This window comes from Amaranthus tricolor, chromosome 5 (assembly GCF_026212465.1).
Source record: "Amaranthus tricolor cultivar Red isolate AtriRed21 chromosome 5, ASM2621246v1, whole genome shotgun sequence".
In the NCBI taxonomy this organism is placed as follows: Eukaryota; Viridiplantae; Streptophyta; class Magnoliopsida; order Caryophyllales; family Amaranthaceae; genus Amaranthus; species Amaranthus tricolor.
The window spans coordinates 13,849,415-13,872,660 of record NC_080051.1 but is presented as its reverse complement, the minus strand read 5'-3'; the positions used below and the strand labels follow the sequence as shown (position 1 = coordinate 13,872,660).

The following is a 23,246-nucleotide window of genomic DNA, read 5'->3' as shown; positions in this document are numbered from 1 at the left end:
TTGAATTAATCACTACACCACCAAAGTAGCATACAAACACACACACACATTACTAGTAATCACATCTCTAAATAAAACCCTAATCATTTCATGTTCAAAGATAATACTTTTAACCATTACCCATACTAAAATTCAAAGAAATTAATACACAATCAACACATAACTCATAAACATGGTAAATTTTAATTATAAATAATAAATTAATCAATTTGAAAACTGAGAGATCGCTTACAATGGGTGAAACTAGGAAATAGGTCAAGAGGTTGGTGGTTCTTGTGGTGGTGGCGTGACCCAAGGTGTTGGTGGTGGAGGAGGGTTGTTTGGAGTCGATGGGGAAGCAAACCCGCAGCCTACTGCTGCTGTGATGTGCAATCGCAGCCGCCTGCTGGTGGGGCTACACGTGGAAGTGAGGAGGAAGGCCAGTGCTGCTTCTAGAAGGTTACCGGCTGCTGCTTTTGGGGGTTTTGGTACTCAGCAGTGAGAAAGAGAGGAGAGAAATAAGGAGGAGAAGGAGGGAAGAGGGAGTGAGGGCTAGTGAGGTAATGAGTGTTACTACTTAAAACCCTAACACCTCTTTTTATTTTGTTTATTCGTTCGTTCATTTATTTATTTACTTATTTATCTAGATCCGTCTTCTTACGATGGACCTTTGTGTGCTCACAAATTTAATAAATAATAATTATAATTCGAACCTCTTATTTTAATAATCGCAATTCGATATTTATTTTTTTCTAATATAATTGTATTTATATTTAAATTCATGTATGAAAGAAATTTACTAAAACTAATTCAAAAATAATTTAGTATAATTATAAAATCATCAAAAGTTATTAAAATATATTAAATAAAGACGTCATAAAATCTCGGGGATTAGATGAGTGTGCACCATCAAAGTTGAAGGTTTAGCTTAATAATGTGTGATCAAGCATTCTAAGTGGCATTTTATTAATGTAGTGTTGATTAGTTAATGAAATATAATTCTATTTAAGGAGATGTGTCCAAAACACCATTTAAGTAAATGCAAATTAAGTGGAATAGATTAAAATGATAAGTAGTGCAAATTCAATAAGACGGAGGAAGTACGTAAAAAAGTGGGCCACTGCCTTCCATCCTCAAACTCTGAGGTCAGTTATGCTTTTCCAATTTATTCTTTCATTCTCATTTATTTGATTTAGAACGTCCTATACAGTTGGATATCTTACGTATGCTCAGATTCACCCCCTAATTGATGGGGAATAGGTACTGTATTTGGTATTTGCTCAGATGTCAGATCAACATGAACTTAAATCAAAAGGTGTTTCTAAGGATAATTTTAAGGTGCAACCATTTAGGACTTATTTTATAAAGGGGCTGAAATTGAGTAATTCCTTTTAAATAGAAGTTAGTTTGTGCGTAAGTACCTTATTATTATAGGATCTTAAAATTTGTACATTACATTTATTTTACATTAAGGTAATGAAAAAGAAAGAAATTATATGATGTATATGGAAAAAAAAAATCAAACGTTATTTATTTAAATATTTTGGGTCCAAAATTAATCAGAAAGGGAATTATTTAAACCATGTTTAGGCACAATAATAAAGAGTAAAGTACTCAAGCTCATTTCTTCTTTGAGTATTAATCTGGAATTTAAGGAAAGACTCAAATTGGGCATCCCATGGAACAATCCTGATACTAGTTTACAGACAGATATCTGGCCTATGTTGTCAGAGTTGTCCATTTTCTAACATACACAAATAAATTTCCATTGTATAATGTGATTTTTTGGCTCTCACTCACTAATCTTACCTTTATTATTTTGCTCTTGTTAGTGTAAAATGGATGTTGTTTCCCATTGCTTTTTGGTAATAAAAATATCTTCAACTTTACATAAATAATAAATATACATGTATTAACGAGTCATTTAACTATAATCTATTATAATCAAATACTAATACAATTGACATTGAGATCAATCAAACAAAATCCACTTGACTACATTAAACTTATAGATTGAATGAAATACAAACTAAGAGTGATTAGTAAATAATGTAAAAAAACATGTGGGATTGTGGGACAATTGATTTGAATAGGAGGGAGTTGTCTGAAAGAGTGTTGTTGGGATGGTTTATCCCACATTGACAAATTAAAAATGATGTGCGCACTTTATAAGTTATTGGAGACTTTGTTCTCATAGCCATGTGGTTTTGGAATGGTATATATCATTGACTTATGAAATGTATGCACTTCGTGTTTCCCTAATAATATGCTGGCATTCACAATAAGTTTAATTCAATTTAACAACTGTGAAAGAATGTGACTTTTCAAATCATATTCAGGTTGAGATGGAAATAGAAAAAGCAGGGTGTAGTCAGACAGTTCGTATGAAAGTTGAGCTGAAGAAAGAGTGCCAGTTTGGTGATAGCTTTCTGATAGTAGGAGATGACCCCATTCTTGGATCATGGAACCCATCTCATGCCATACCACTTAACTGGTCAGAAGGCCACATCTGGAGTCTTTTACTGGTAAGATTTTCTATGAAAAGGAATTACGACCTGTTTGGTTATTGGTACTAAACATTAGTAATGAGAATGATTTGTAATGTAAATTATGACCCGTTAGAGTATTCTTCTGAAAATTTCCAACTGATGCAACTTCGTTTCTGCTCCTCGAATTGTTCATAGGAATTGCCTGTGGGCAAGTCAATCCAATACAAAATCTTGCTTAAGAAACAAACAGGTGAAATATTGTGGCAACCTGGTTCAGACAGAAGTATCCAAACATGGGACACCGAGAATGTTATAACTGTGACCGAAGATTGGGATACTGCAGAAGCACAACAGATAAGTGAAGATGAACAGATTAGTGACGAAAATGAGGAAGTAACGAATAGATCATTGGTGTTGGCATCTATTTTAGACTCATCCAAGAATGATAAACTAGATCGCGTACCTAAAGACAACTTTTCTGGCGCTGAAGATAAAACTGAGGTTCACCTGAAACAGAATTCATCCTCACATACAGTCAAGAATGGAAGTAACTCAGTTAGAAGTACACAAAGAAAGGTAAGCGCGTTTAGAAAGAGTAACGAGCAAAAGGGCAAAGCCGACACAAAGGAAGGGAACTTTGTTATCGCTGATGAAGGTCCTGTTCTTGTACCGGGCTTGAGTCTGCCAGTGTCATCTTCTGAAGATGATTTCGCTAATGGAAATCAGAAGTCCACCCATTTCAATATACATTGAGTTCTGGTGCACCTAGAATTCTAGAAACCAGAAAAATAACAGCTTTATAACCATATGTATGTGACTTATTTTATTGTTATGATGCACTGTAAGTAGAAACTCAAAGAGTCAAAGGCTTTTCATCTTTAAGATATCATCTTTTGAAGCATGAACATAGATCCATATCTGCCTGCTTGTTACATGATTCACACTAATCACATAAACCAGTAATGTCTTGTTGATTCATATATGGGGAAGTGGGAGTGCTGGAGATGTGGCTTTGTACACTGATACTCCCTCCCTCTGTCGCTTTAATTTTGCTACTATAGAGAAATTATATATATTTGTAGTGACTAGAGAGAAGAAAAGTTACTTTATCATCATACATCAGCTCATAAAGTTATGATCAGGATCTGAGAAGGATCGGGTAAAAACAAACCACACCCTTATTAAAAGAGATAAAAAGGTTGCAGCTAGTGAGACCTTCAACTCGAGAATGACCTACAAATGAAAACAAGTGTCCCAAACCACGCCGTAACTCATAAGTAGGACAAATAGCAAGGCTTGTAACTTATTCCAAAATATATAAAATAACAATCATAAAGGTGCAAACAATAAATATGGTTTCTACCGATGGTTTAACACACAATATCGGCATTTCCAATTACTTTTGTCGTAGTAAAGTTCTTTAGAGAGGTGAAACTTTACTCATGTCACACTGAATTTGCTACTCCCACACTTTCTTAGGCCTACCACGACTTCTTTTCCAGCAATTGGTATGTTTCCACCTTTCTCTCATTTACATTGGTGGTTTTCATTTGCACATGTTCGAACCATCTTAATTTACTTTCACGCATCTTTGTAGAAAATGGTACAATCCCTAACCTATCTATTAAAACTTGATTACTAGTAATAATACAAATGTAACAAAAGCAAAAGGATACAAAGTATTTCATACTCCCTTCCTTCTTTAATGTTGCCCTCATTAAAAATGTTCACGAGAATTAAAAAAAATGAAATATTTGCGATAAAACTAATAATAATTAAGTGGATAGTAGAAATTTTTTACATTGATTTTAATTTACGTGAAAACATTTAGGGACCACATAAGTAAAATAATATGAAATAAATAAAGAAAAATATGATTCTTTGTTGATTACATATTTTGCATTGATTTAAATTGTAAGTAAAAAACCTTAGTTTTTTGATGTGGATAATGTATTCAATGTACTTTTTGGATTTTTTACTTAGTTATGTAATCACAACTATTTTGAATTAACAATTATGTACTTAGTTACTTGGTGATAATATTGATTTAGTTTTGTATTTTGTTTTGTATATTGAGTATATTTATTTTATTTGAATAAGTAAATTAGTTTATGTAAATGTAGTTAAATAGTTACGTAAACATAGTTAATTTATTATGTATATTCGTGAATGTACTTGGTGATGAAGTTGATTTTGTATGTATTCATGTAGAAAGGGCATCATTTCGTGAGACTATTGCATGTTTTTGGAATGTTTCCATTCGTACAAGTGGTAACAAGGTTACGTATGTTGGGGGTAAACGTAAGTTGTTTGCATGCAACTCGAACATGGATTTGAATGAGTTTAAGCTTCTTGTATGTTCTAAGATTGGAATTGACACCACACGAAGTACTGTTAATTTAAGTTTTAAAAGGATATGAATGATCAATTGTTAGCTTTTCTTGTTGAGGATAATGATTCTATAGATGCTATGTGGGAGCATTCAAAGGCTAGATCTATTCCCTCTTTAGAGTTATACGTAGAAGTGGTACCCCTAGGCAATCAAGTTGTGAATGTTACTTCCAGTCCTTCTCCGACGCCTATGCCTATTTTAACTCAAGAAACTCAAAATCCCTTTGTTCCTTCCCCATCTTCTACTTCTTCAGAATCCCCTCAAACTCAAGTCTCAAATGATGCGACTGTTAATTAAGGAGAAAGTACTGAGTTCTTACCTTGGGATGATGGTAATGAGACTAATGAGCTTGTCGACGATCCTTCTGAGGATATGTGGATGTGGATGAGGATGTCGTAACTAATGACATGACCCTAGGCAACATTCCTACAATCGTTGCTCCTACACCTTATGCCCTATGTCTACCTCTGGATGAATATGTAGAGGACAACTCTTGGAGGATTTGGGTTTGTGATACCACCTACACCGAAGATGGGGAGTTTGAAAAGGATATGATATTTGATAGTAAGAAAGCTTTTTTGGAAGCTGTTAGTGTCTATCATATTCGTAGGAATGTAAAGTATAAAACAGAGACTTCTAACCAAACTTCTTTATCATTGAAGTGTAAGAGGGGATGTTCTTGGAAACTAAGGGCTAGGCTAAATCCTTATTCAACCTCATGGTTTATTTTAAAGTACAATGGAAGGCATGGGAATTGTGTGTTGGGTAGTGACACTGTGTCAGTTGGACATATTCACTTGACGTCATCTATGATTAACAATATAATTAGGAATTGTGTTTCCAAAGACCCTTCCATTAAGGTGTCTGTCGTTCGACAAATGGTGAAAGATTGATTTGGGATAGAGGTCACTTACAAGCTAGCATGGTGCGCTAAGAAACAAGCCCTATTGTCCATTTATGGTACATGGGAGGATTCATATTCTCTTCTTCCACGCTTTTTGAAAGCGTTGCAACAATCTAACCTGGGCACAGTAGTTGAGTGGTTCTTTAAGGAAGACAATGACGCGGGTGTGTATGTACGTCTTAATATTAGAACCTTTTAACGTGTCTTTTGCGCCTTTAACTTTTGTAAACCTCTTATCGCCATTGACGGTACACACTTGTATCGTAAGTACCGTCATACCTTATTGACTGTGATTGCGCAGGATGGTGATAAGGGTATCTTTCCACTTGCATTTGCCTTGGTTGAGAAGGAATACATTGCTACATGGTCTTGGTTTATGGTGTGTATTCCTAAGCATGTAACACAGGAGATGGGATTGTGTATTATCTCTGATAGACATGCAGGCATTTTAGCAACCATGGAGGAGATGGAATGGCAACCACCATATGCCCATCATAGGTTATGCTTACTTCATTTGCTTAGTAACTTTATCTGTGCTATAGGTAATGTTCAACTTAAGAAGTTGTTTGGTAGGACTGCTGAGCAAAGACAACACACTAAGGTCTCTGAGGGCTTGAGGGCAATTGGGGTTGCGGAACGAGAGGCTCTTTTTTGAATTGATGAAGTAGATAATATGTTTAAGTGGTCATTGTTTCATGATGGGGGTCATAGGTATTGTGTGACTAACACCAACTTTGTGATGAAGGGTGTAAGGTTCTTGCCATTAACTACATTAGTCGAATTCACCTTCTATCTCGTCAACGACTACTTTGTGAAAAGACGCGAACGTTCCAGTGCATGGATGATTGGAGGAAACATGTACACCACTCATGCCACGAGGATTATCACTAGAAACACCGAGAAGGTGAACTTCCATGAAATTGTTGCTTTCAATTACACAAGAGGAATATTCGAGGTTAAGACTGGGCGGGGAAAAAAAGGATCATCAAAGGGGGAAAAGATTCAAACAGTTGACTTGAATCAAAGGAAATGCACATGTAACAAATTGAAAATATACCACTTACCTTGTTCACATGTCCTTGCCGTATGCATCAAAAGCCACCTATCTTATGAGCGTTTCGTAGACCCTTCCTACACCTCACAGAGTTACGAAAACACATATGAACCATGTTTTATGCCAATGATCGATAAGAGGTCATGGCCTCAGTACTCCGATGTGGAGATCAGACACGACCCGGATCAAATTTATGGTTAAGAAAGGCTTAAGTCTATGAGGATTGCTAACGAAACGAATAAAGGAAGAAGGAAACGTATCACTTGTCGGCGTTGTGGAGTCCAAGGTCACAACACTAGAACTTGCACATCCAGGTAACACTATACTATTATTATTATTATTATTATTATTATTCTTATTATTATTCTTATTATTATTATTATTATTATTATTATTATTGTTATTATTATTATTATTATTATTATTATTATTATTATTATAAACATTAAAATAAACATAAACATAGACACAGACATAGACATACACTTACATCGTTACTTACTATTCTTCATTGCAACAGTGCTACAGATGGATCCAGCAGCTCCAGGTTAGTTTGATACGATGAATTGATTGATTTGATTTCATGTTTTGTTTTTAATGAAACTTTTCCGGTTACAGGTCTCAGACACAGACACTATATACACTAGGCATCCCGACTCTTCTCCGTGGGAGATAGACGCACGAATCATTCCATTTTTGCAACAAGCGAGGTTGTATGACTTCCACCTCGTCGCATATGGTAGAGTTGATCGTGCGATGGTCATAGCTTTACTAGAGCGCTGGCGTCAAGAGACACACACCTTCCATCTTCCGTTGGGTGAGGCCACTGCCACCCTATTAGATGTAGCAGTCCTGACACAGCTTCCCATTGAGGGTGTTGTCGTGTCCACTAGCGGACGCCAGCTTTCTAGCTGGCCAACTATAGTAGAGAGAGTTCTAAGGGTGCGACCCCCTAATGATGCAGTCCGAGGGAGCGGTTTGAAGTGCACCTGGCTGGCACGTACATTCTCGGACCAGGTAACTGCTTCACTCTATACGCTTATTTTTATCACTAAGTAAAGTCATTTACTAACGTCTTATTAACTTTTTGTTTTGTTGGGACCCGTATCCCGCTAAGGCATATGCTACCTTGCCTCAACACTCAGGGATACGGACAGGGGTGTGGAGGGCTTCTATGCAACTGATATGCTTCGACTTAGTTGAAGTACATCTACCCGAGCGCGTAATGCGCCAATTCGGGATGGTACAAGACATCCCACCACCTTGCGACACTAAGGTACAGTTGCACCCCACGTCGCATAAGGGTTAAGCTCCCAAGGACTGGAGCGAGATCAACGGGCGCCACATCGCCCGTTGGGATCACAGACTTGAGCTACTAGCTAAAGGTGCACCGATTGATGCTGTTGGCGCATCAACCAGTGCTGATTACATGCCGTGGTTCCTCTCCATCACTTAGCGGTTGATGACACCACGAGGTTTTGTACTGCGTCCCAATATGCTCTTACTGGCGCTAGTGATAACCCAATTGGTAAGTATCCTTTCATGTTTAATGGGTTACAGATACAACTTTCATAATATGATATTAACTTGACTAATATTTAATTCCAAGCACAAGGTGTGTCAGCGGTGATCCAATCGAGCCACGAGCAGCCCGTACGAGAGATTACGCAGGGCATGCTCCTTGGCACGCAGTTCCAACACTTCATACCAGAAGTGGCCGAAGAGGCTTCACCTGCTGCCGACGAGGTCCAAGTCTTGTCTCCTCCTCAGGACATTCATTTGGAGGAGGTGGACTTGTCCTACCCCGAACATGGTTCTGGGACCTTGCAGGCTAGGCCATCGCAATACCAATCACCTCCACTCCCCGAGCGACACAAAAACGCCTCCTACTATCGTAGGAGGCGTAAAAGGCCATCACAGTTGGAGAGGGTGCAGGAGGAGGATGAGGATTAGTATATATTTTGTAATACATTGAACATTTGTGTATATTAAATTTGTAGGATTTCGACATTTTGACATGTGTACATAGTTTGTAATGTATGTATATATGTTTATGGTTTTTATCATATTTTGAAGTTGATAAGCCTCATTTATACATAGTTTCATCCATGCTCGGACTTTTGGCAAACAATCATCCTTGCTTAGACTTGTTATGACTTGTGTTGATGACTTCATTTCAAGTAGACAATGTCGATAATTCAACATAGTTTCATTAATAATGATTACAAATACATCGTTCATTCATGAAATATAACCATTAAAACTTAAGAATGCTTATTAAACTTTTTCAATATCCTCTTGGCTTCTTCACTCCTAACACGCCTTATCAATTGCTTCCCTTCTCAAGTTATGTATCTCGGTTCTAAGCGCCTCATTCTCTTTGTCGAGCTTAATAATGATGTCTTTTATCCATTTGGTGCCCTCCGGATCAACCCACCTAAAGTAGGTGCATCCCAAACCTTCATTTTCGAATAATGGACATGCAACATATTAACGTCCAGGATCAAAATCGCTCCAATCGCGACCGTATTCAACTTCATAACCACAATGACAGTACTCTTCCATTGAATGATGCTTTGACATATATAACTAAATTTAAATAAAAACATTGATTTGATATTAATGAATAACTTAATATAAAGATTATAAATGAACATATCAAAATAAACATAATTTACAAGAACATACCTCAACCTAACTTCAAAAGTAATAGGATGGATAGAAAAGAATTAACAAGGGTGATGTATTTATAGATCTTCACTCAACAGCTATATTTCAAGGCTACAACGGCTATATTTCAAAGCTACAACGGCTATTTTGAACAAAAACAACCAACAAAGTCAAAAAAAAAAAAAAAGGTCAAGGACCTGTTCGCTGTTAATAACAATAAACAAAGTAGACCTGGTCAAACAAGGTCAAAGCTTTGTTCGCTGTTACTAACAACGAACAGAGCTTTGACCCTATTTGACTAGGTTTTAGCTTTATTTGCTGTTAGTAACAGCGAACAGACTCTTTGCCTTTTTAAACCCTCTGCCTTTGTTCACTGTTAATAAGTGCAAACATTCCAAACCTTAGGTTTGGGAAAAAAACTGCTTATCTTGGAAAATACTTTCAAAATTTTACTATAATTCGAATTTTTTTATATTTGTTTCAAATTTTCCATATTATCACAACAAAAATAAATAATTATTTTAAAGCACACAATATTCAGATGGGATTAACAGCCCGTTTGGTAGATGGTTATAAACGGTGATAATGAAAATAAAAAACTAATGTAATTTGAGTTGAAAAATCTCGTCTACCTTGGCAGCCATGTTTGTCAAGCTGCAATCTCATTTTCTTCATTAAATTCATTCCAATACATTACCATTGGAAGAAGTGGTATTAGGTATAAATGAAAATTTGTAAACAAAAAACTTTTTGTGATCAAAGTTTCATTATCATGGGAACGATATGGACCTTTTAATGAAATTTTACACTACAAATCATTCTCATTACCACCATTTAATACCGCCTACCAAACGGGCCATAAGAAGACTAAAATCACTTCTATGAAAAGGAAATCACTTGAGAATAGAGATGGGACTAAGAGAAGAAAACATTTTAAAGAGTCAGTTGCTATGAATATGCGACTGCTATCCCAACATGTTAGGGAAAAAGCTAATCAATCAACAGTACAATATGTAGATCAAGTATTAACAGACATGATCTTCTCTCATTACAGGACAGGTATGGTTTTGAGCAGATATTTGCCTTTTGGAAACTTGCTTGGTAGTAAAGCGGCAAGCTGGAGTAGAAACTAATGGTTTTTAGGAGCCCACACAGCTAAAAGCGCTTCATCATCTACGAGATCTATAGTCCTCATCACGTTTGGCTCGACAGTGCTCATCATCTCTATAATGTTTAGAAGAGGCATCCCTCGTGTAGGATGATCGCTTATCCCTATCCCTATCCCTGACTTTGTCTATGTCTTTGCTTCTATCAGCGTCTCGGTCTCTGCTTCTGCCAGTGTCTCGGTCTCTGCTTCTGTCTGTGTCTCTGTCCCTGCTTCTGTCTGTGTCTGTGTCTCTGCTTCTTCCTGTGTCTCTGTTCCTGTCCTTGTCTTTTTCTTTTTCATCTCGAGTTTCCCTCAAAAAAGGTTGTGAATCAGTCCTCCTTGACCTTTTATCTTCCTGCCTGTCAGGACCATCTCTCGATTTTGATTCAGATTCAAACCTTGATGAACTTCTTTCAACTGTCCGCCTGTCACGACCTTCTGTATATTCTGATCGTTTGCCCTTGTGTCTGGTATCCTGAAGATCACTAGAACCATCTTTATTTTGCTTTTGGGCGGTTTCAATGTTATCCGTTCCTCTAGAACTTCTTCCTCCATAAGCATCATACTGTTTCCGGTCTGGACCATGACTAGATGGAATTGCACGTTGTCTTTTGTTGTCCATTGAATTGTCAAATTTATCATTTGCCCACTTGGCACTTCTATCCTGCTCTGGACCCCACCCAGTATCGGCAGCTCTCTATTAAAATACAGAAATTCAAACAAATGTCAATAAACAAGAGGCAGTTCGTTAGGATGTAAGAACCCAACAAAGGAATTGCTTATTGGCAATGAAATATGAACACATAAGAGGGAAAAGATCACCTAGATCATAATCTAATTTAAATGAATGTGCCACTATTAAGCCTCCTCATCAACCTACATGTGGGACCGTAGTGTTCTGGAATCTCCTATTCAGTATATATCCTATTTCAGAAATTGGTAAAATGTCTGCGCAGTCCTCAATTCAATCTCCTACCACCTCTTTGCCAGCAGCCACGGTGCCACACTACTATGCAAACAGGCAGCCCTTTGAAAGAATCCTAAACCATAAACCCGAACTCCAAGTTGCCAAGAACAAAACTCCCAAGTTTTTTTAGTGGTAACCAATGGGAGTGATAAGCTCAAGGATATAATAAAGATGTAGGAAGTGGATTTTACTTTACAAATTTCACCTATATTTATTAGTATAAAGCTTTAATGAAAATCCCACAAATTTTTTACATGCAAAGTGTTAAGGTTGTGTTTGGGAACAAACATTTCATTTCAAATTGTAGATTTCAATTGTGAAATCATTAATGAAGAATTTGAGAATTACAAGGTTTGATAAGTCATTCTTAAATTCTCATCTTTAACCAGTTTTACAATTGGATTTGATTCAAATTCAAATTTGAATTTTTTTAATCTGTCAAAACACTAAATTTGAGTCAAATCTATATTTTCAAATGAAACCATCATTTCCAAACACAGCATAAGCATATTCCCAAATAAACAGCAGAAAAATTCATCACTACACCTTCCTAGATACTCCCTTTTTCTCCAAGAGTTTGCCCCAGTTGACCCCAATATCTGAGCTTTTTGGGTCAAATGTGGCAATCTACAAGGGACAGAGAAGTACCATTCAATAACTTCCTTTTAACTAGCAAAAAGAATAGCAGCAAGAAAATAAACATTACATTTTCCACTTAATCCAGGCTAAACAAACAGAGAAAACACATGTTCTATACACCTGAGAGTAAGAAATCAAAAAGAGATTATATTAACAGCCCATGTATTGTAGCGATTCTTCAAAAATGGATGAAATTTTGAGATATCACATCTCTGTAAAATTGCAGAAACAAATACAAACAATGACAAATGACAGTTAAGGTATATTAACAAATTGTAGCAAAAATACCAGCAGAACAAACTAACATATATGGGAGAAAAATCATACTTGCTCATCATGAGAAAATTTGCATGAATCACCATATTTACAATCGCCTCTCTGGAACGCACGACAAACGCCTCGTTCTTCCCTCTTCTGCCTCTCCGTCTCTTCATCCTCCTCTTCTTTCTTTTTATACTTGGCAACATGGTCAACCCTAATGATTCTACCGCCTAAGGATGCACCATTCAAATTATCTGCATAGACACAGAACTAGTTCAATTAACAAATACAATACCAACACTCAACCACTCAAAAACAATGTCACATGAACTAGAGAGAAATTACAAACAAAAAGAAAAGAGAATCTCACCTACAGCTAATGTAGTACTTCTTTGATCCTCATATGCAATAAAAGCAAAACCTTTTGATTTTCCAGTGGCTTTGTCTCTAACTAAATTAACATCGACGATTTCACCATATCTACAAAGAAGAGGATAACTTTAATAGAATGGATCCCAAAAATATAAATAGTGATTCACATATTTTAAAGCTAATCTGAGTTTAAAAGGCAAATAACATAGAAAATGCAAGTAAAAACAATCAAAAGAAATATTAACATTTAAAAATTTTGACATATCTGCAACGAATTTTGTTGTGCCAAGAACCAAATCACCTAGGCTCACACAATGGCATACACACTAAATAGTAGCATTGTGTGGTGCATTTAGGGACGAACAATCGAGGTTTAAATCATTGGATGATGTGAAGAAAGGGACAGATGAAAGATGCCTTGAACGAGACAGAGGAAACCTAAAGGAGTCCTTAAACGAAGCACAAGGACAGTAGCTGCTCATTCGAACACATAGTGCGGTCATTCGAGCAGCCTAGTGCAAGCCCAATTTTGCAATATTCTGTTCTGTGGAATACTTGGTGGGCACGTATTTTAAAAGTGTATGGAGGCTAATACAATAGGGAGTAATAGGGTTTGAAAGCTCTAGTGTGTTTTCATGTATTAGTGTGAGTGTTTCCCTTAAATATCGGAACTTTGAGCTTGATAGTGTTTGTTGAAATTTTGGGAGGGATATTTCATTATGTCTTAATCAGACTAATGAAATCTATATTGAGGGGAAGTATCCAAGACCATAGTTATCCGGAACATGGGATAGTGAACCGTTTTCCAATCGAGCACAACCACCCAAAACGCAGAACGCAACGTACATTAATTTTAAATTATAATATGGGTAGGTCAAAAGTCATGGGCGGGCCCATATCTTTTTCAGCTTTATTGTATAATATTACTCCTACTCCCCTTCTTTTTATTTCGTCAATCGGCACTTGGCAGTCATGTCACATGTGGTACATTAGCTTTTTCTCTTATTCTTTTCTTATTTCCCTTTTCTTTATTTTATTTAATCTTCTTATATTTCTATTTTATTCATTATTTTTCTATCTCTCATAATTAATTATAAATTATAAAAAGCGTTCCCATCATTCCGAAGTCACTTTAGGTGACGTCCCGCGTTCCCGTTCTCGTAGCACGTTCTAAACCAAATTGCGTTCCAGGTAACTATGTCCAAGACACCAATAAAACATATCTTGTGTTTTTGCTTGCCTTGGTTTTAAAAAAGCGCACTTGAGAATATGGTCAACTCGGAACTATATCATCTTTTGACTTAATATGCAAAAGTAGTGTTCATCTACCTAGTATGTTGCAATAATATGAATTTCATGTTTTAACTAATAAATATGTTTTAAAATTGACTTTTGAGCCTTTTAGTGAAATTGTGAGCCTCGCAAATGAAAACCTCGCACCTTCGCCTTGCACCTCGCGCCTCTGGTAAAAAGACCTTTTGCGTCTTGGGCGCCTCTTAAAATTAATTTGCTTGCTCCATTGTTGTACTCTGTTTTTCTTATTATTTTTTTCTTCTTTTTCGCCATTGATGAGATCCATAGAAGTTTTATTTTAATTGGTATCAAAGCTTAGAGAGATTCTTGGCCTATTAAGTGAGTAAAAGTTTGGATTTTGCGAAGAAAGAAGAGTAAAGGGACAAAGTTATTCCACTCTTTAATGGAAATATGAACTTTTCAATGTAGGAAAGTCATGTTGAGGACTTGTTGGTTTAACAAGGCATTTTGCTTCTTGGAGGTATTTTGCTTCCGAATGACCCTAAATCTCCACTATCAAACCGTCGACCTCATCAAACTCCAAATTCTCAATCGTACGACCTTCAAGATGTCTTCAGTCATCGAGAAATGGACTGCTCTATACCGAATGATATGACCTAAATTGGCCATAGTTAAGAACAAACTGGAAAAAATAGAATGGAGTAATTGTAATGATATTAAAGTCAACACATGAAATGTGTAATACAGGCTTTGAGGACCGTCTCTGATATTTTAGAGGCCATAGCCGAAACAGTATAATGGGCCCTTGAAGAACAATAGTAGATATAAAAAAAATTTATTCATTGAAGCACAAAATATTTTGACAAGTTACATCTCCAATTTCATTAAATATTAAAAACTAAAACTAAAACTTCAATACTGTGTGATGAATTGGGTCAAAGGGTCCAAGGGAATTATCGACATTTCACTATTAATTAGTCTTTGTGTTCTGTTAGTTAGAGTAGTTGCATTTTAGTTGTTTGGGGCTTAGGCTATATATAGAGCCACCCTTGTAATGTTTAGTTAGCTTTTTGATTAGTGAATAACAAGGAAAAGTCCTTTTGGGAGTCATTGGGCAGACTCGAAGTGTCCATACATAGTTTGGGTAACGGGTCGGGGCTGATCTGTTACAATGGTATCAGAGTGGTACGATTCCAGTGACAAAAAACTCGCCGACAACAGCATAATATGGGAGACAGACTATTTGAAGTTGTAGAAGCAATACAACTAGTTAACTATAGCCTTGCACAAACGCATAAGGGAAGTTATTGAAGAGTATAGGAGTACGAAAGAAAATGTCAAGAACAAATTTCAAGAATGCCAAGAACCTGTTCCCTATTGTAAAGAAAACGTCATTGAAGAAGATTTAGGGTGGTCTAAAGAAGAGACTAAGGATAAAAGTGTGAAAATCCTCAACGGTAGTGGCCAAGTCTTAATTGGAAAAGTCAGAATGTGGAAGAAATCAGGGTTTCAACAAAAAAAAACAAAAGAGCATCAAGAAATAAAGAAAATGAAGAAAGGGAAACCTAGAACACAAAAAGACAGGGAAAAAAAGAAGAAAAAGGGGGTACAGAGTAAACAAGGCAAAGAAAGAAAATGGAGAGTCGTGTGTGGAGGCGTGTGGGACAGCACGTGTGGAGGCGCGTGTGAAGGCACGTGGAAAAGGATGGTGAGTAGCGCATGTAAAGACGTACCTTGGAAGAAACGCAATAAAAGGAGTTGTTTGTCTATTCTGATAATCAAAAAGCTAAATCCAGGCAAGTCCACAAAATTCAATAAAGGAAAGATCCCTAATCTAGTTCCGCAATGGAACCCTAGTTTGTTGGGTGTCTTTGCTGACGAGGTGGTGATCTTGACGGCTGAAAACATGAGGATAGGCGGTCAAGGTGGTGGATCTGAGAAGGGAGAGTTACAATGGGAAAGTGTGCAGCGACCAAAGGGAGTAGAGTAGAGTCGCACAAGAATAACAAGGAGGGGTCGAAATCAATGGGGAACTGCTCACCAGCTAGAGGTGGCGACGGCAAAAACAGAGAGTGGTTGGCCGACGGAAAAATACAGACAACTAACGCCATATCCCCTATGGAAGTCTGAGCTTGAAGGAGAGAGAAAGGGGAGTAAGGAGACAATTGGAAAAGTTAGTTGGCTCGCTAGCAATGTGAAGGTTATAAAAGAGGTCAGAGAAATTGTTCGGCTCACCGAGAACTAGCGGAGGGTTGCTGGCTGCGGGGAGAAGAAGTTGGAAAAAGAGTCTGATTTCTTTAATGTTTTTGAAATTGAAGGAGGGAGGTGGGATAAGATGCATGTAAAGGAAGTTCAGCTAGGATTTACTTTTGAACCCATTGGTGGCATCATTGATGATGCCATGGCCCTTGAAAAGTACTGGGCATCTGAGGTATTCCTTATTTTCATTTGGAGACTAACCCAAGACATCATAAGCCATTGAATTCTAAAAACTTTCAACCTATTTAAATAATTTTCAATCCATTTCTTTTCAATCCACTCACTGTAATCCACCTCTACAAAACCTCTAAAGACTAGAGTTGGAATTAGTGAGTCCTGGAAAGATAAAACTGATGATTGCTACTGGAAAAGCTATTCCTAGATAGCAGTTGGAGCATGATTTAGCCATTGATCAAGTGTATACAGGCTCTTTTATGGCTTCTCTTGACATGGCAGGATTATCAATTACTGTCATGAAGGTAGATGAAGAAATTCTACAACTACTAGATGCTCCAACAAAGGCACCGGCCTGGCCTGTAAATGTTGATGGTAACCACCCACCAACAAAGATTCCTATCCCTTTTCCTCCATTTTCAATTGTAAGGAGCAACAAGCTATCAACTCGACCACAAGGATTAAGTGAACAAGGTCGTATTCTTGAGGAGGATGGCTCATAGTTGAGGACAACCTAATGGACACACAAAGCTAATTTTTATCCACCTTGAGGGCAAGGTGGAGCTTCAGGTGGTCGGTAATGTGATAAATTGGGTCAAAGGGTCCAAGGGCATTATCGACATTTCACTATTAATTAATCTTTGTGTTTTGTTAGTTAGAATAGTTGTATTTTGGTTGTCTTTTGGGATTTAGGCTATATAAAGAGCCACCTTTGTAATGTTCAGTTAGCTTTTTGATCAGTGAATAGTCTTTTGGGGGGTCATTGGGCAAACTTGAAGTGTCCATACTATCTAGATTTAGTAACGGGTCAGGGCGGATCTATTACATACTTTACCACTAAATCAAGAAACATAACACCAAAAAAAAATTTCAGATTCAGTTAAAAACAATTTTGGACTTACAACATTGAATTTTCAAACCCAGACGCCATTGTATTGAAGAATTGAAGAGTAACGAGTGACGAACTGAAGAGAAAAAAAAAATTGTATCTATTTAAAATTAAAAAATAAAAAAAAATAAAAAAAAAACTTACCTTTGCCAACACCATTGATGAAGAGTGAAGAGAAGGTGAAAGGTTGAGAAAGGGGAATTCCAAACGAATAGCGCCATTGAAACTGGTTCCAACGCCATTGAAGGAGTTATTACGGGATGGAAAAGGTGAAAGGTCTTATTTTTCCAAGAAAAAAGAGAATAAAAGGGGGCGAGTCTTTTTTCTAAACTTGGGCTCCGATTTGTTCTAATTTTTAGGCCCCAAGCTTAATTTGGAGCTTTTTTAAGTATTAGCTTAGAGGCTCCCTCCTATCCTTGTTTTCAGATTTTTGAAATGGGGCCATGGGCGGTAGCCCTTTGGGCCTTGGGGCCTGAAGCTTCCAAGAGACATGTTCTCTCCTAAAGTGTTTAAACTCAATAATAAAGTAGTTCCCTAACCCTTTCTCATCCCTTCTTATTTATAGGCCACCCTTAAACTCTAACAAACTATAACTTTGTAACGGTAACGCCTATTAGTTTGCTTATATATTCTTATTCATGATATTCTCCTAACCTAATGACTAATATGTTGTTTTCAGTTTATGTAGTCTTGGATGGGAATTGCTAGTCATAACACATTGCTCATTGGACGTGAGGTTGTTAGTCTTGATCATACATTGGCAATGTTGAGAAAGAATGATAGATTCATCATAAGATGTGAGGGGGACAAGAAGAAGAGTGTCAGTGAAGTATTTAGTAAAGAGAGAACCAAATAGAATGGTTATCAAGGGAGTGGTAAATCTCAAGGGAGGAGTGCATATAGTAGCAACTAACAAGGAATGTTACTAATGCAAGAAGAAATTGCACATTCATATGATATGCAAGGAGATGAAGGAAACCTTAAGAAGATGAAGAGCTTAAAAGATGGTGGAAGAAGGGATGTTGAGGCCAAGGGGAAGGTCGCTCTAGGTTTTGTTGAGGATGATGTTGATTACGAAGTACTTGTGAGTAGAGGAGTGGCTTATGGAAAGGAATATGTGATTTCCTCCAGTTGCTCATTTCACATATGTTGTGAGAAGAAGAAATCTATTAAGTCTAGTGTGTGTGATGAAAACCTTGTCAATTTACCAAATAATGAAAGCTGAAGGTGGAAGGTATTGGTGAAGTCGTTGTTATGACACATGATCGTGTCAAGTGGAGACTTGGTGATGTGATGTATGTGTCTAAGTTTAAGAGAAACCTCATTCCATTGGGTAGGTTAGAATGTAAGGAATGTTCTTTCAAGGAGTGAGAGCAACTTGTATGTTCTACAAGTTGGTGGTGGTTCCCTAGGCCACAAGCTTGATAATAATGTTTGTGAGTCACCCAAGAAAGTGGTATTTGTTGACGATCAGAGATTTAGTCTTGAAGGAAAGATTGGTGTGCCAAGTACCAAATTATCTAGTGTGGGAAATGATTTAATCACCTTATTGCTCACACGATGGCACACACACTAGAGAGTATATTTATAAGCCATTAATGACATACTACCTCCTATTCAACCCATTAGTCCCATTTTATTTTTTACATTTGATGAGGTAACATTTTGACCCTTAATATCTCTAATTGCTCCTACTTAAAAAGTATAAGTTGATATTAATAATTTTTGTATAAAAATGAATCAAACAAGATTTCACATGACTATTTTTAAATTTATAGATTAAGAATAAAATACAAATTAAGAGTGATAAGTGAATAGTGATAAAAGGATAAATAGGACTAATGTGTTGAATAGAAGGGAGTATAATTTATATTGAGAGGGAGGCGTCCAAGACTCCATCAAAAACATATCTTGTGTTATTGCTTGTGTTGTTTTGGTTCACTACTCTATTCTCGGTTTTTCCCATTTCTTCTTCTTTTCACCAATGCTGAAATCTATATAGCTTTCAATTCAATGCCCACCTTGTGCCTCCTTCAATACACCTCTATGCCTCGTTCGCATCCTTCATTCATCCTTTACTTCACATCATCCATTGATCTAAACCTCAATTGTTCATCCCAAAATGCACAGCCAACAATAGTCTCTAGTGTGTATGTCATTGTGTGAACAATAAGGTGAAGTCACTTCTTGGTACATGGCAAAACAAATCTCCCCCTCAAGACCAAATCTCTCTTCATCAACAATTGTCACCTTCTTGGGTGACTTACAAACATCATCATCAAGCTAGTGGCCTAATCAACCACCACCAACTTGTGACACATAAATTTCTCTCACTCCTTCTCCCCTTCAAGACTATCATGCTCTCCTTTAATGATTTTCAAAGACCAATCACTAGCCTTGAGAAAACATCCATTAGCCTTTAACCTACCCAATGAAATAAGATTCCTCTCAAACTCAGGCACATAACTCACCAAGTCTACAATTGACACATCATGTGTCACAACAAATTCAAATGATAAATTATTAAAAGATGAATTAGCCGCAAATAATTAATAATTTCAACAAGTGGAAGCTAAAGAGTTCTCAGAAAAATTTCAGGCTACAAAAAATAAAGTAACAATTAAAATCAAAAAATTCTCTGTATTTCTAAATTCAATTGACTAAAACTACAGCAAACATTATAATATAACAAGCAATTAGTTAAATTTATAGCAAAAATGCAAGTAAAAAAAGCAAAAATTACGTACTGAGCAAACACGGCGAGAAGATCTCCTTCAGTGAGATCGTAAGGAATTCCACCGACAAAAACGTAAGCGGAATCTTTGTATTTGGCGTGCCATGATGCATCATCTGAAATCCCTAAATCAGCTTCCTTCGCATTAATACTTTGAATCCTTTTCACTAACGTTAACGGATTCATCTAGGTTTCTCCGATTGATTAACAGAGAGATAGCATAGTAGAAAGGAGGAAGAAGAAATTGAGAGGTGACCAAAACTAGGGTTTCTAATTTGGGGAAATTTTTAAAACTCGCAATCCCGCGACATTGGTGCTGCGGGCTATAGGCCTATAGCCGTTCAGAGCTAGGCTATCCGCCAGGTTCCATCCATCCTACTCAAAAATGATCGGGTTTGGACAATGTTTTTTCTTAAAAAATTTTGAACGGATAATACTCATCCGCTAAGATAAATAAACAGGTAACAACACCAAAAAAACCCGCGGGTATATCCATCCATCCGCTTAGTTTTAATTCCTAAATAATAGTGGAAAAATTACCTAAAATAATCTAACCCTCGATGATTTTCCTACAATAATTTTAGCTATTGATTAACTATGAATAATTCCAACTTAGGGGTATTTTTTCCTAAAATAAACCCGATAACCGGATTACATGCTATAACAAGTTTTATTTTTTAAGATAAAAAAGATAATTTAAAATAAAATATTGGAAAAAAGTAAAAGAAAATTCTTATATTTTTTATTATTTAGAAAATTTTTTGTAAATTTTTAAATTTTTTCTCGAATTTTGCATTAATTTTCAGTTTATTTTTTTATAATTTACCTACTATAGTAGGTCATCGGGTTACCCAAACTTACTTTAGGCAAATACCCCAAGAGCAGAGATTTTATTCATGATTAATCAATAGGTGGGATAATTATATGAAAATAATGAAGAAGTTATATTATTCTAGACAATTTTTCTAATATAATAATTCTATTATTTTTTATGTTAGCTCTATATTACCCAACTTACTTTAATACTCCAACTTTCTAATAATTGTCGTTTTTCAATTCTCATATTCTCTACATCTTCCAATTCCCATCACTCAATTCCAATTTTCCAATCCCCTAATTTTATAGGAGTATTTATGTAACTTTAGTATTTTGAGATTTTTTTTTATGTATTTGGAATATTTTGGACAATGTATTGTATTATTACAATTGTTATTAAGACTTAACTTTATAATTTATATTGTATTTTAAATAAACGGGTGGGTAGCGAAAAAAATATGCTCGCAAATGTCGACGGTTTTTTGTTCTGCTACCTGCTCAAGCCCAACCATAAATCATCCAGTAAGGGAAATTCCAAGAAAGTTCAATTTTTTCTTTTTTTCAAACCCTATGGGCTATTATTTTACGGTGAGATCATTCATACAAGAGTAGTTCAATCAATCTAAAATTAAGTTTCTACAATACATGATCATGAAAAGAATTGATCAACTTATGGTCAAATTTGATACATTTAAAGTTAAAATTGATGCTTTAAAAAAATTATAATTGATCACAAAAAATGTTGCCTCTGCCCACGCTAAAAATGCATTTAGGCATGTTCATATGTGAGGTTGATGCATTTAGTCACGCTTAATTAAGCGTGCTTTCCAACTTGTGTGGGTACATTATAAGCGTGGCTGATATTACCCTTTGCCACACTTATAGGTAATGCAACATTTCCTCGATTAATAAGCGTGGCTAAATGCTTTAGTACTCTATATTGTTCTTCATGTGTTTCCACACAAAATAAGCGTGGCTAAACTTGTTATATTATATTTTTTTATTATTATTATTATTATTATTATTATTATTATTATTATTATTATGCATCTCTGTAGAAAAGCAAACTGTAAGTACTAAGTACACAGGTCTTTGTTTCTAACGGTTAACCTTGTAACTGTACTTCCGTCATTTTTGCTACCACTGCGGCTCCCACACCCCCCTTCTTTTTCTTCCTTCTCATTTGCAGGTGCGAAATTCGGTCAGCATTCACACAATCCACAAGTATATTATCGCCTTTCCGCCATCATCCTCACCCCTTCCTTGTGCCACGACCGGTGGTCTTAACCAGTCAATATGGGGAAGAAAAGTTGGCCGAATTTCAACCGCCAACATAGGTGATATCCACCCTTAACCCTTTCTCTTTCTTTAATTTTACTTTTTTTCCATTCCTTTTTACTCTTAGTTGTGGTTCAATCTTTACTAGTGTGTATTTTGCTTCTTTTAACTTAGTTTTGCTTTGTTTAGTTTTTGTTTAGGTTGTTTAGGTTGTTTATGTGTGGGTTTTGTTTAATTTTTATTTTATTTTATTTTATTTATTTTATTATTATTATTATTATTTTATTTATTTATTGTTTTTCAACTGTTTCATTTGTCCATTTGTGGTGTTTTTTATTCTTTTTGGTTAGTCCCTTGTTCGTTATTGCTTCTTTGATCTATCTTCTTGCTTTTGTTGTTTCCAATTTTTTTTGTTTTTTGTTTTTTGGGTGACATTTGATAGTGTCTTGTTTTGTTAGCCTAATTATGTTTTGTTGTTGTTGTCCGTTAGCTTTATAAGTGCTTCTTAGTTTCTTTTTATTGTGTTCTCTCGTTTGGTAGTTCAGTGTGGATTTTTATTGTTGTGCTTAAGTTAGCGGTTTTTACGTTGGTAAGGGTGTCAATATTCTTTTACCTTTGGTCTCGCCCCAGGTAATCGAGTATAGAGGGACAAAGGTCTTATGGTAACCTGAGGTCAGGTCCAAGGAAGGGGGTCAAAGGGGGAAGCATAAGCAGGATCTTGAACTGAGAGTGGGGACTTGAAACATAGGCACCCTCAAAGCCAAGTCGTTGGAGTTGGCGACGTACCTTTTTAAATACATCATTCATGTGGCATGTGTTCAGGATGCTAGGTGGAAGGTACAAAATGCAAGAGATTCAAATGGTTAAAAATTATGGCATGCAGATTTGGACGGGAGGCCTAGTGAGGTCGGTATTCTTGTAGCTAATGATATCCTAAAACAAGTGGTAGAAGTGAGGAGGTGCAATGA

The 23,246-nt window shown here is 36.3% G+C and overlaps 2 protein-coding genes across 2 annotated transcripts; one reads left to right on the top strand and one right to left on the bottom strand.

The window, feature by feature from the left end:
• The first annotated feature begins 1,817 nt into the window (after positions 1–1,817).
• Positions 1,818–3,221, top strand: LOC130813455 (uncharacterized). Its single transcript, XM_057679290.1, has 3 exons — positions 1,818–1,844; positions 2,319–2,504; positions 2,664–3,221. The coding sequence occupies exons 1-3, from the start codon at positions 1,818–1,820 to the stop codon at positions 3,219–3,221; spliced, it is 771 nt and encodes a 256-aa protein (XP_057535273.1).
• A 7,147-nt stretch (positions 3,222–10,368) lies between these two features.
• LOC130814266 (zinc finger CCCH domain-containing protein 25) lies at positions 10,369–20,648 on the bottom strand. Its single transcript, XM_057680363.1, has 4 exons — positions 20,198–20,648; positions 12,873–12,982; positions 12,569–12,756; positions 10,369–11,332 (listed from the first exon to the last, which is right to left on the bottom strand). Exons 1-4 carry the CDS (start codon positions 20,368–20,370, stop codon positions 10,658–10,660), a joined length of 1,146 nt encoding a protein of 381 aa, XP_057536346.1. The 5' UTR covers positions 20,371–20,648; the 3' UTR covers positions 10,369–10,657.
• Positions 20,649–23,246: the final 2,598 nt, after the last annotated feature.